This window comes from Lampetra planeri, chromosome 1, assembly GCF_965212315.1.
Source record: "Lampetra planeri chromosome 1, kcLamPlan1.2.h2, whole genome shotgun sequence".
Taxonomy (NCBI): Eukaryota; Metazoa; Chordata; class Hyperoartia; order Petromyzontiformes; family Petromyzontidae; genus Lampetra; species Lampetra planeri.
The window spans coordinates 33,800,617-33,813,411 of NC_136107.1; the positions used below are offsets into that span (position 1 = coordinate 33,800,617).

Below are 12,795 nucleotides of genomic sequence, written 5' to 3' on the forward strand. Positions count from 1 at the left end.
CCTCCACCTACCCGGTAACTCGCTTTGATTGAGGTCGTTTCGATATACGTCGTCACACATTTCAGGAACGCATCCCCGACGTTTTGCGGGGTATTACTGTAATCGGGACACCGTGTTGGCACCTTGCTGCTTGTGGTTTAAACCCCTTCCTGCCTGCCACATTCTTAATCTCAATTCTTTCTTGGCTGCCTCTTATTTCTAGTTCCTTCAATGCTACTTTGGAGGATAGTTTGGACTTTATTTTTACGCAAAATAAAATATCATTTTGATAACCCACTCAGCGTGAAAAGGTTGTCACATAATTCTCTTGTATTGACCATGTTAACCAAATTGTGCCAACACTGGCGGTGCCTATGGGCAAGTGACATCTGATCTGTGCCCATGTGCAACAACCACTTTAATTCAACAAGTTAGATATCTCGTTTAAAGGAAGATGCACCACAACGGGCAAATATATTTTATCTTGTAAGTACATCGGCTGTGTGTTCTGGACTGTCCAACACAAGTTTAAAGGTTTGTCAAGGAGAAAGCAGAGACGAGAATGTCTTCATGGGCACTCTGGTAAACCCACTGAGCCATTATTTCCATTCGGTGTAATACAACGCGTAACGCTAACATTTGGTTTATGTAATCTGTCAGTAACTAGTAGCAAGCGTTGCCTACTTTAAATTGATTCTAGATTTGAAGCTTTCATGACTGCAAAGATTCATACTCTTAGCTCTTTCGTGATTACATTATTTTATTTTTATTTGTTATTAATTTTAATTTCATTTTTACCTACGTGACTTTACCGAAAGAACTAGTGTCTTACTCCCACCGGAGGAGGTGACTTAAACTTTCGGATGGCCCTGCTCTGTAAGTGAAACTGATCAACATCTGTAATTTTAAATCTTTGGATTGTAACTTTATTTGTGCCAAATTTTTCTTCCTTGCCATCCTTAGAACATCATTATAATCTGAATCGCTTAACTTCATCTCGCGTTGCATGTGTCATGCTCCACATCAGGAAAATTACTTGGTGCGCTTTACGTGATGTGAAGTTATACACGATATTTCCTCAAGATGGACCATTTTGCCAAAGTGGCCACATCCTTCTTTCCTCCCAGTGATAAAATCCCCATAACGGCAATGCATCGACAATGCCAGCGTGCTATAATCGCCTACACAGCCACAACTTGAAACTCATCAATTTATGTTTATACCCCCCCCCCCCATTTAACGTTCCTACTTCGGCAATAAAGCACATGTCAATTAATGAACACACCGATCAAATTGGAAATATTTTCTCGGTGTGTCTGCTCTTGCTCCGTATCCTAGGTGCGATACCTTTTGAATCACACGAACGATTGTTTTCAAACCATTGCCAGGACAGCCCCAAACACACACAGCCTGCGCGTGCACACGAGCGTGCACCTACAAGATAAGAGCTCTTTTTGCTCAGGGGGATCGCACCTTCCTTTCAACACGGCACGGTTGGTCTCACTCGTGGTACCAGGAAGGGAGGCGGGGGGGGGGTTAGTACTGGGTCTGGTACCCATCGGCGGTCTGGTCGATGCCGTGGCCGTCTGGGAAGGAGGGCGAGCGCTGATAGAAGTCTCCGCCGGTGCCGGGTTGAGGGCCCTCGCTGCCAAACGCGGCACCACCGCCGCCGCCCTGTCCTTCCGTCAAGGCCGGGTCCACGTAGCCCTCGGAGAGGGTGGAGTCCACGCCCAGCTTGTACCTCTTGAAGGCGAAGAAGATGCTCGCGGCCTTCAGCGTGAGCGGGTCGTGTGGTGTCGGTGGGATTGTGTGGTTGGGTTGGTTGGGTAGCGTGGTGTTGTAGGTGGGTTTGTGTGGTTGGGTTGGATGGGTAGCGTGGTGTTGTAGATGGGTTTGTGTGGTGGGTTGGTTGGGTAGCGTGGTGTTGTAGGTGGGTTTGTGTGGTTGGGTTGGATGGGTAGCGTGGTGTTGTAGGTGGGTTTGTGTGGTTGGGTTGGTTGGGTAGCGTGGTGTTGTAGGTGGGTTTGTGTGGTTGGGTTGGATGGGTAGCGTGGTGTTGTAGGTGGGTTTGTGTGGTTGGGTTGGTTGGGTAGCGTGGTGTTGTAGGTGGGTTTGTGTGGTTGGGTTGGATGGGTAGCGTGGTGTTGTAGGTGGGATTGTGTGGTTGGGTTGGTTGGGTAGCGTGGTGTTGTAGGTGGGTTTGTGTGGTTGGGTTGGATGGGTAGCGTGGTGTTGTAGGTGGGATTGTGTGGTTGGGTTGGTTGGGTAGCGTGGTGTTGTAGGTGGGTTTGTGTAGTGGGTTGGTTGGGTAGCGTGTACGTGATGGAAATGTCAGGGGAGTGGAGGGGTTGTCACAGGTTAAGATGCCACATCCTCACCACCATCACCAACCTGCGCTGACGAACACACGTGATGAATTATAGCTCGTCAACAATACCCACAGTCGTACTGTACCACGGTGGTTAATGAGGGCTGCTGAAGGCAGGTAGCATGGACGTGGGAACATAGACATACAGTAAAACAATGGATTAACCTGCACAGCCTTCTGCTGCTGTCAATGTAGCTCAACAGTAGCCTATGTTCAGGGGGTCACCCCATCTAAGCACTCTCCAGGCTCCAAACGGCTTCGCTTGCGAGATTCGACGATCTGGCACTTTGCGGGTGAGGTTGGTCACAGGCCTGGCTCGTTAACATTGAATCGAACGACAATACTGTGGTAGAAGTGGCCAGCGGTGTTGCCTCTTGGCGGCTGCCCTGTGGTGGTGTGCGCAGGTTTCACGCCGTTACTTGCCATGGCTCCACAATGTGTTCACTCACCGCACCGCCGTGACAACACCTCGCTTACCACGACTGCCTCCGGGACTGTTCGACGTTGGAAGTACCTCCCACCATCGTCTGTTTTTTTTTTAATCCCCAAGACCTTCTCACATTGCCCACAGAGGAGTATTGTGTGCAGGTGCCGGGTCACGTGGAGGATGTGAAGCCTGGTTGTGTTCGTGGTGGTGTTAAGAAATTGTGAATTAAATGAAAAGCGACCATCACGCAGCAACCCTCATCTGTTACAACTTCATCGGTGCTGTTTGTTGCTGGCCGCTCAGCATTTTAGGGCTGTGCTCGGCAACCGTGATGGAAATAAATATATAAATGATAATGCACGCCACGGCAATAATATTTGTTGCCGTGGCCAATCCATGTGGGTGCACGCTGACCTACAGAACTGGTGGACGGGTCATGTGTTCTTTAAGCACCTATTGATTTCCGTCCGCTATATTTAGCCCAAAGACCACTGCAAATTTTTTTACGCTGAATAGGCAAAGATAAACATGACATTCGTGAAAAAAAAACAAGCTACTTCTTTCAATTAAAAAGAGAGGTCAGCTTTCAGACAGAAGACGTACATACGATGAGCTGCCCTACAAACAGCTGCCCAAATGGTCGGGGCTGCCCCTTGCGAGACCGGAAGATGGATTGAAACACACAACCGCATTGGTGTGTGCTGAACTGCGCCCGGATGCGTTTTTCCAGTATTGCTCGGCATGACGTCTGACAAATCATCGTCACGTGCTGGGACCTTGTTGTTCAGGAATCGAGCCGAATCGATTCGGTTCCCCGAAGATGCTCGCCCAGCATGCGGCTCGTGCTCCCAACGCGAGTCGAGCTCTCACGAACCCGGGAAGGTCCGAGCACGCGGAGCGAAAGGGAAACGTCCGACCGTGCGGAACAGCGGCGCGCGGGCCCGACCCGACAGCGCGACGCACCGGAGGTCCAGGCGGCAGAGCGATTTGAGATGATCGGCGCTGCGACCGGAGCTCGGCGCCGATGCTTACCCAGGAGATGATGGAGAAGAAGGAGAAGGTGATGGCGGCACGAGCGCTGTCGTGAGAGTAGGAGGGAGCGACGGCCGTCGAGGTGTTCTGCCACTGGTTGGTCAGGAAGCAGAAGCAGACGAACCACAGGAACGACCACGCGGCTGCGAGGACAAAGGGACGCAAATACAAATTCCCCCCTCCCACCCATCCACCGTTCCCCCGTCCTCAGTTGGCACTGTCACTGCCAAGATTATGGCAATCAGGCAGACCCAATGCGGAGGATCACTGGGTATGATCTTCCATGAAGCTCGTGGTCCACCCTAAACCGCATCCGCACAAACCACGGCAGATGCGGATACCTGATGCACAAATGGAAAATTGAAAACTCTCCATTGTGCGACTGTAGTCATCTAGAACAGACCATACGACGTGTAACGACGCTATGCAAGATCCACAAATACGAAGGAGACATCACGGCGATGCACTCCACGACTCCTGGCTTTTACCACCTGGATGTGACATTGTAGTTGATGCTCAGCATCTACAGCGGCCATACGAGAGAAGAAGGTGCTCAGGCCAAGGTGCTACGGCCATAACGCGCTTGGGGAAATTTTAGAGGAATTGTTGCTCGAAATTGTCACAATCATGCCTCTTTCCCACGGGCACAGCCGAACCAATGCGGAACTATTACGGTACGGGTCGTTTTCCATTGGCTGTCAAGCCGAGTTGGGCACACCTCACTGAAGCTGACTCTGGCTCAAATGGGTCTAGGTATGGGGTGAAAAATGCAATATTTGTGTAACTCAGTCGGTAGATTGTAAGGACACGGCGTCGTAAACGTGCGTCTCGACTCGTTTACTGCGCGTGGCGTCCACATTATGAATTGGCTTCTGCAGGTGGGAAAAACAACATGGCGCCTCCCCTGGGCCGTGCTGGACTGGCCTGTCATGGTCATGGCATGGCCCAGGCATGGCCCCGGCATGACCTCGGCATGACCCCGGCAATGGCTCGGTGCTACAGTTGGAGGAAGCAGCATCACTGACCGGAGAAGGCCATGTCGAAGATGACGACTTTGCGGCGGTCCTTGACGCTGCTGATCTGCGGGAAGTAGAGGTCGAGCAGCAGCAGGGCGGAGCTGGCGAGGAAGGCAATGGCGCCGATGGCGATGCCGAAGCGGCAAGCATTGCCGTTGCGGTTGAAGACGCAGTAGAGGTCGGGCGACGAGTTGGTGCTCACGTAGCCCTCGTTGGAGATGCAGCCGAACACGATGACCGAGAAGACCTGCACGCAGGGGGCAAGGGGACCGATTTAGAGGTTGGGTGTTTTTAACGTTCTCCAACTAAGCCTGTCCGTAAAGGTAATCATGACGCCCTTAAAGATGATCCAATTTGAATGAACCTGTAATGTAAAGTTGTGCTGCATGTAGGCTTTTGCTCTATTGAAGACCAGCCAAATTGATATAAGGGTTTCCCAAACCTTGAAAACACAAACTAATGGGGGAAAAATATATTTGCTAATATGAAAATACATTTCGCCCTGCGATCTATCCGTCTGTTTCCATACTACTACTTAAACAAATTGTGGAAGGCATTGGATGCATATGCATGTTTTTTCTCAACTTGGTTTCATCGCAGACGTTCAATGCGGAGTTGGAGCGCACATCGGCTGGCAGGTGGCGCGCTATTTGCCCTTGGCGGGGCCTCAAATGGGATTTCGCACCGAGCCTCCTGGAACTCTGTCCATACGTTAACAATCGGAACTACTGCCGCCACCAAGACAAAGATGTCACGTATAGCCTTCAGAGACTGTTGGGGCAAGTGCCGTTAGTGAGGACCTATGAAGGCTGGCACGGCACACGAGGGGGTGGATGTCCAGTACCCAGCCCTGCCGCATTTGTATCCCCAGTAGCGATTTTTACCACCACACCAGGTACTCATTTGAGGCTGAGTCGACCTAGAGGAGGCCCAGGACAAATCACTACTACCACCATCAGCGGCACCACCATTACCCACGACCACCATTGCCAAAATCACCACTCCCCACTCACGTTACCACCACTAATCCTCACCATCACCACCGTAAAACGCGCCACCACCTTAATCACCATACAAAGCTCATCTACAATCTAAGCACATTGGTTCTAAATACAGTATATCGTCGGATGAATTTGCAAATTTCATAGAATTAGAGTTCAGAACAGCATGTTTTACTGTTGTCTCAAATCGCCCCGACTATCTTACACATATCTATAGAAACGAAGATCTTCATCGGTATGTCTCAAAAACCTCAGGGGTACTTCCCGACAAAGTATGTAGAAAGCTGGCAAATTGGAACATATGTTGCTTTTAGGACTCAACAGAAAAAAAAAAGAAAATCCGGAATTTTTTTAAATTTTAAGGCCCCTAAATCTCGATTTTAAGTGCACCATGAACATGTTTGTGCGTGTCATTCAGAAACCGTTCACAATATAAGATTGCGGTATTCATCGTTTGATAGAACGTTAAACAGAAAATAAAAGTAAAGCGAGAAGCATTGTTCTATCTTTTATTGTTTTGATATATTTCGGATTCAAGCGGTTTTGAAAGAAAAAAATACGCATTTTATGATGTTCAAATCTGAATAATTCGAAAACGGTAAAAGATAGGAGCTTCCCCTCATAGAATATTAAGTTGAATCACTTTTGCTTTTCCTTTTTTTATGTAAAGAAGAACGTAATCTTTAAATTGAGCGGTTTCTGATGGGTACCTCTTTAAATATTAGAAGTTTAATCAAGTCGTGAACTATTTTAGTTTTTTGCGTAAAAATACAAATGTTTCGAGTAATTGTTAGTTTTTGATCATAGATAAAAAAAAATATCAGGTTTATTATGATTTTTAAAACTTGCCTGGCGAAGACACGCTTCATGAACTTAGACAAGATCAAGAGCCACTCGCGGAGACGGGAGCTGTGAACTATGAGTGGTTTGAGGAACGAGACGGAATTCTTCCAGACATGGATTAGTCACAGGGCTGGGGAACGTCCGGCCCGCGGGACGTATAAGGCGCGCGAAATCATTGGGTCTGGTCCTGCCAAGGCAACCGCAGGCAGGACTCGAAATTCAATAAATCTAGGAGCAAAGCTGGAAAAGCAGTTGCGAGTAGCAACATCATCAATACCAGCTAACATCACACGCCTCATCAAAGAGAAGAAGTTCCAGCCATCGCATTAGGGGCGAGTTAATTAAATGTTTGACCAAATATAACAGGCACATGTTTAAGTTGATTATTTTGTATGGGCCGCGAATGATGTTATATATATCCAATGGCCCTTGGCAGAAAAAAGGTTCCCCACCCCTGGTAGAGCCTCTGGGACATCGATGATGATGATGATGGATTGTATTTCAGAGGGACTGTGTAGAGAAATAAGGCTTTCATCAAGGTCACAGGGTCGCGCTTCCGTGGTGTGATGCTTAGCACACTCGACGTATAATCCAGAGGGGCTCGGTTCGATCTCCCGGCGCGGTAGTTGAAACAATTGAACGAGTTTATCAGTCTCCAGCCCACATCTGACAAATCGGGTACGCCACAGTCGATCGCCAGGTCGCGTGTGGTGGGTTAACATGTGGGCTATTCCCACTTCGTCAGAGATGTGTGACTAGTTGAGAAGAAAAGGACAAATCACCTTCGAGAGGGCCTCTAAATCTCCCCAAGCTGTGGCTGGTAATCTAACTCCGTTAGTTGGGTTTGTAGCGCGGTGTGCTAACCACTGTCTAAGTTGTTGTTAAATATTCCCAACCGGTAGAGGACCCTGGTTTTGTCACATTCCACAGACGAATTAATTGGTTCACTGATGGTGGAGGATCATGTGTATAGTTGTAAGTTTGGCACGAGACGCGAAAGAATTTACACCTCTCATCTGTGGGAGAAACCAATTAACATCCGGGGTGGTGAATTCCAGAGGCTCGTTCAACCATTTTGGTTTGGAGATTTTGCTACCTATGACCGTACACTTCACTATTTGTACCACATTCTAGCTCGAGCCCTTCCTGAACATTATTTGACTTTTAATCCGTCACTCACTCGTAACTGGCAAACCACAGGTTGATCCATTTGCAGATACCCCACGGCTTTCTGACTTTTCTCACCAAATGATTAAATATTTTGAGAGCGGTTGCTCTGTCTTGAGAGAGAAACGGTGGATTTAATAAGTGTATCGATTTAATACGTGTATTGATTTTATAAGAGTCTTGAGATTGGTGTGAGATGGGCAAGAGGCTTGAAACGAAATGTTGCTTTCTACAATTTTTGCCTATTTGTTGGGAAATATACATAAATGGATCATTCATATTACATACCGAATAGTAGGGCAGGAAGAAATGTTTGATATGCAATATACATCTACACTAATATGGATCTAAAATATATATCTAAATATATATCTAAAATATGTATGTATGTATATGTGTATACTAGTGTTTGCGGGGAGCGGTAGTGTAGAGGTTAGCGCGCTGCGCTAAGAACCCGGCTACCCGGGTTCTATTCCCGCTCACGGCCAACACCGGTGACAATTATCTGAACTGGTCCTGGGCTCTCTCCTAGGTCGACTCAGCCTTAAATGAGTACCTGGTGCGATGTGTAAACATCGCCACTGGGGAGACAAAGTCGGTCGGGCGTGGTGCTGCCCACCCACCCGCTCGTGTGCCGTTTTGGTCTTCATAAGTGCTCGCTAACAGCAATACCCTTACAGTCTGTTAAGGCTATACGGGGGATTCTAGATTTGAAGTGTTCGTGACTGCAAGGATCCATACTCTTTGGTTCTTTCGGTAAAGTCACGTAGATGAAAATAAAATAAAAATATCTAAATCACGACGTTTCGGAGGCAACACAAGCTTCCGTCATCAGGTGGAGCAACCCCAGCAAAATGTTGTTAATTTTATTTCAATTTTATTTTCACCTACGTGACTTTACCGATAGAACCAAAGAGTATGACTATACAGGGGATCTTTGTATGTCTGGTCCATCGTATCTGATTTCCAAGGAGGTAACGTGTAATTTGCTTGCGAGTGGCTGGCAATGTTTTTGGGAAATTTGAGTGCCAATGACATTCCTGCATATGACCCCTGTGAGAGCGGAAAGCTTTACACGCCACGAGTGTGTTAGAGCACCTTCGTACAAAAACAATCTATTTTACATGACGCTTCATGTTGATGAATTACCATTACGGTACGTAAATAATAATTATAATTCCCTGTATTCACCCAGTGTCGTCTCATTGAGCCTGAATATTCATATTTGGATGTTGGGTCAATTCCATTTACTGTGCGTTTGACTTCATGCGGAAGGAAACTGGTGTGGCCAGAGAAAAACCCGCACACGAGGGGCGAGGGGGGGGGGACACTCAAAGCTCTGTGTATGCAAATTTATCCAATCCACCACCGACAGAACAAATTCATCGACGTGGACCGAGTCCATTTCTTTGAGTGCCATTTTATCTTCCTGATACACCTTGCAGCCGCATGCCAACAGCGGCCCATACGCATGGTGGTCACCCATCCAAGCGCGAACCAGGCTCCAGCCTGCTTGGCATCAGACATCAGTCCGCGATCGTCGTAGTAAATATGAATTGTATTTGTTTATAGTCTTTCACTCGAGTCGCTGTGATGCTTTGCTAACACAAAGACGGCGCTCATAGCTCTATTGGTAATAGGGAGTCTCAGATTTTTTTGTTTTAAGTAATCCCTCCACTAACTCTCCTATCTTCATCCACCTCCACGCGTCAACGCGCCTTCTGACATCCCAGAAGAAGCGAGCCCCGTTGGTGTCGCCTGCTGTTCGGTGATGCAGTCTTTGTCCCTCTGCAATCAATGCTGTCTCATCTGTACGCTCAGCAGCAGCCTGTATTAAAGTAGGCGTGTACCAAGTTTTCGTAGGGGGTGTTTAAGCTCAACCGCCCCCCCCAGAACCTCCTTGCTCTCGACTTGGATTCGTCCCAGCTGCTTATATGCGTTCAACGATCGCTCCAGTCCACCCGGCGCTCACTCCATGTCCCGGTGTTGTGATATTCCAGAGCTTGCTGCGTGTTCCCTGTGACCCTGTCTCTCTTTTATCACCAGCCTTAATTTAGTGTCCATTGTTGGTCTAGGCCAGGCAATGCTCTCTCGTGCATGATGGGGAGGAGGAAGACCCGCCTGCACCTCCCGTGCGATGTGAAGTCACGTGATTTTTTTTTCTTATTTGGAATCACAATTCTCTGTACATGTACCAGCCCTTTTGTCAATTCACTGCTGGACAAGGGCTTCCCCATACCGTCTTGGTAATGGAAATTATTTTGTCATACTCCACCACGTTGGTGGAAGCATAGACGGTGCAGTACAACCATTGCATTTGCTGGACTGTCCTCTGCTAAAAACGTATCCCCGCAGCAGCCCACACAACACATGATTATTTGGAAACTGCTCACCCATCAAAGCACTATGCAGGTTCATGTTGCTTAGCTTCCAATATCTGGTGAGATTTGGACGCATTTAGGGTGACGAGTCGAATTATAATTAATAAACATAGGACAGACCTGTGGGCACGAAGCCCACTTTGCAATATTTATGTAAGGATGCTTTTATTCAATCGAAACCGACTCCTAACCTCACCATGCGTACACAATCGGTCAAATGGTGCGTGTAGAGATCGATTCGTTGGCAGTGCTGTTTACACGCTGTCACGCTTGGGCTCACGGAGTGAACAGAACCTTGTGGGAAAATGCCGAACGAGAAAAATATGCAACAAACGATGCGGTAAGAAGAGACACACTTGATCGATTATTGAATCTAATCGAGAACGTGAATCATGAGTGGTAAATCGAGGAAGATGATTCATGCCCACGTTGCGAATAGCTGCATGAATACGTAATGTGGCGAAGCACCAATTCACACGACCTCCAATTCTTTTGACAACATCTAGCTATCGGCTGCTGCTATTGTCATGCCTTTTCTGAATAAAACCGCTCGCCCACGTCCGCCACAGTAAATGATAAGGCCTCGGGCAAGACCATAACAGTCATCGTGTTTCTGGTTGTTTTAATGTATTTTTTATATGCGTAAGTTTTGTATTTAACTTTCATTGCTGTTCAGTTGTCTTTATTAATTTATCCACCAGTCTTTGTCACCCAGGTCCTGCTTTTAAATAAACGTTTAAGTATCAACTTGGAGCCCGTTTTGTCAACCCACTGCTGGATGAATGCCCCCCTCCCCACACCGTGTCGGTCGTTGAGGGTTGTGTGACTCTACGTCACCATGCTGGGCGATGCGGTTTGGTGAAGGAGGAGGAGGAACGCCGAAGGTAAAAAAATAGGTTCAGTTATCACTCGCCACTGACGCTAGCGATTGCCCATTTCATAGCGCAATGCGCTAACCACTGCGCCACCGCTCCAACCCGATGGCTTCACCCGCTGATTGAGAAATAAGCGTGCGCGCACGCACGCGTTCGAGCAGGCCGAGAGGGAATTATACCGCCGATTAAAGGAAGGGGGCGCTCTGGTGGTTGGCGCACGGCGCCCGGGAACTGACCTTGGTGCTGAAACAGGCCCTGCGGTGTCCATCCGGCTTCTCCATTCATAACGCCTATCCCCAAGAGCGGCAATACCCATTCACTTACATCACCACGCCAATGTAGTTGCCGTTGTCCCCTTTCCCCCCTTGTTTTAATCGGTCTAATTGCATCGCTCTTACACGAGGTTACATGCTGCGCGAAAACAAGCACGCTGTTGGGTGTAGATATTGCCACGCGTCTCATTTTCCGATGCAAATACAGAGCCGACACGGTCACATCGTCTATAGTTGAACTTAGCAGAGGGATGACAATATTGCACTGATTAACGGCACAATTCATAACGCAGCATCGGATCGTTAACGCCACCGCACCTGCCGTACCGCTATGAAACAATGGGTCGCGTCGCGCAGATTATCCCCGGCGCTGCCTCGCTCGACACGCGCAAGGCTTCCTTCTGTTAAGGCAATCACCCCCCGTTTGATGAATTCGCACTGCGGCGTTTATGACTGTGGATTACATTGGTGGACACACGACCTTGGTTGTGTCCGCTCGCGTTGAGGCAATGTCCTCTCTGTACCCATGGGAGGGAAAATTACGTACACACACACACACACACGTATGTATGTCCGAAACAGGCGGGCTAATGCGTTTCCACGCTTAAGCCGTTTTCTCACACAGGCCACACACCTCGAGTCGCCACTCACCCAGTTGACGACTCTCATAATGGTCTGAGGTTGCTTCATGAGACCGACGGGGTCAAACACTCCTCCTGCCATGCCGGCTCCGTACGCTCCTCCCGTGACTCCTGGTACGTCCATCTTGGTGAGACCCTGATCGTCCGCTCCTCACTCCTCTCCTCCTCCACCGCCACTGCCTCCCACCGCACACCCCACGCCGCCGCCACCCCCTCCCCTCCTGACGCCACTCTACCACCCCCCTGCGTATGACGTCGTCGCCATACTACTACTACTACTCCAAGCCCCCCACCTCCAGTAGCCCCGCGTGTGCAGTGTGCGTGTTTGTGTGGGGAGCGGTAGCGCACGCAGCGCCAAGAGCCCGGCAAACTCGGGTGCATTTCACGTGCACGACCAATAACAGTAAAGATAATTATCTGAACCGGTTCTGAACTTGCCCTAGGTCGGCTCAGCCTCAAATGAGCACAGTAACCCGGTGCGATGTGTAAATATCGCCGCTAGGGAGACAAAGGCGGCCGGGCGTGGTGCTGGCCACGAACTCGTAGGTGTGCCTTACCGGCCTTCATAGGTGCTCACTAAAACCACTTGAACCGACAGTCTGTTAAGGCTGCAGGGGGGATCTTTGTCTTTGCGTGCGTGTGTGAGTGTGAGAATTCACACACGCGTGTGTGTATACATTTGTATGCAAGTGAGTGCGCGTGAGTGTATGTGCGTCTGTAGGCGCGTGGATGGATGGCGCAATGTGTTTCATGCACTGCACGACAATCCCGACGAGTCTGAATCATTTCCTTG

General features: G+C 48.7%; 1 protein-coding gene across 1 annotated transcript; it reads right to left on the reverse strand.

Annotated features, from left to right (window-relative positions):
* Positions 1-737: 737 nt before the first annotated feature.
* LOC144721558 (synaptogyrin-3-like) lies at positions 738-12,176 on the reverse strand. The gene is made up of 4 exons (XM_078599269.1): positions 12,013-12,176; positions 4,832-5,069; positions 3,807-3,949; positions 738-1,749 (listed from the first exon to the last, which is right to left on the reverse strand). The coding sequence occupies exons 1-4, from the start codon at positions 12,124-12,126 to the stop codon at positions 1,516-1,518; spliced, it is 729 nt and encodes a 242-aa protein (XP_078455395.1). The 5' UTR covers positions 12,127-12,176; the 3' UTR covers positions 738-1,515.
* Between the last annotated feature and the right edge of the window lie 619 nt (positions 12,177-12,795).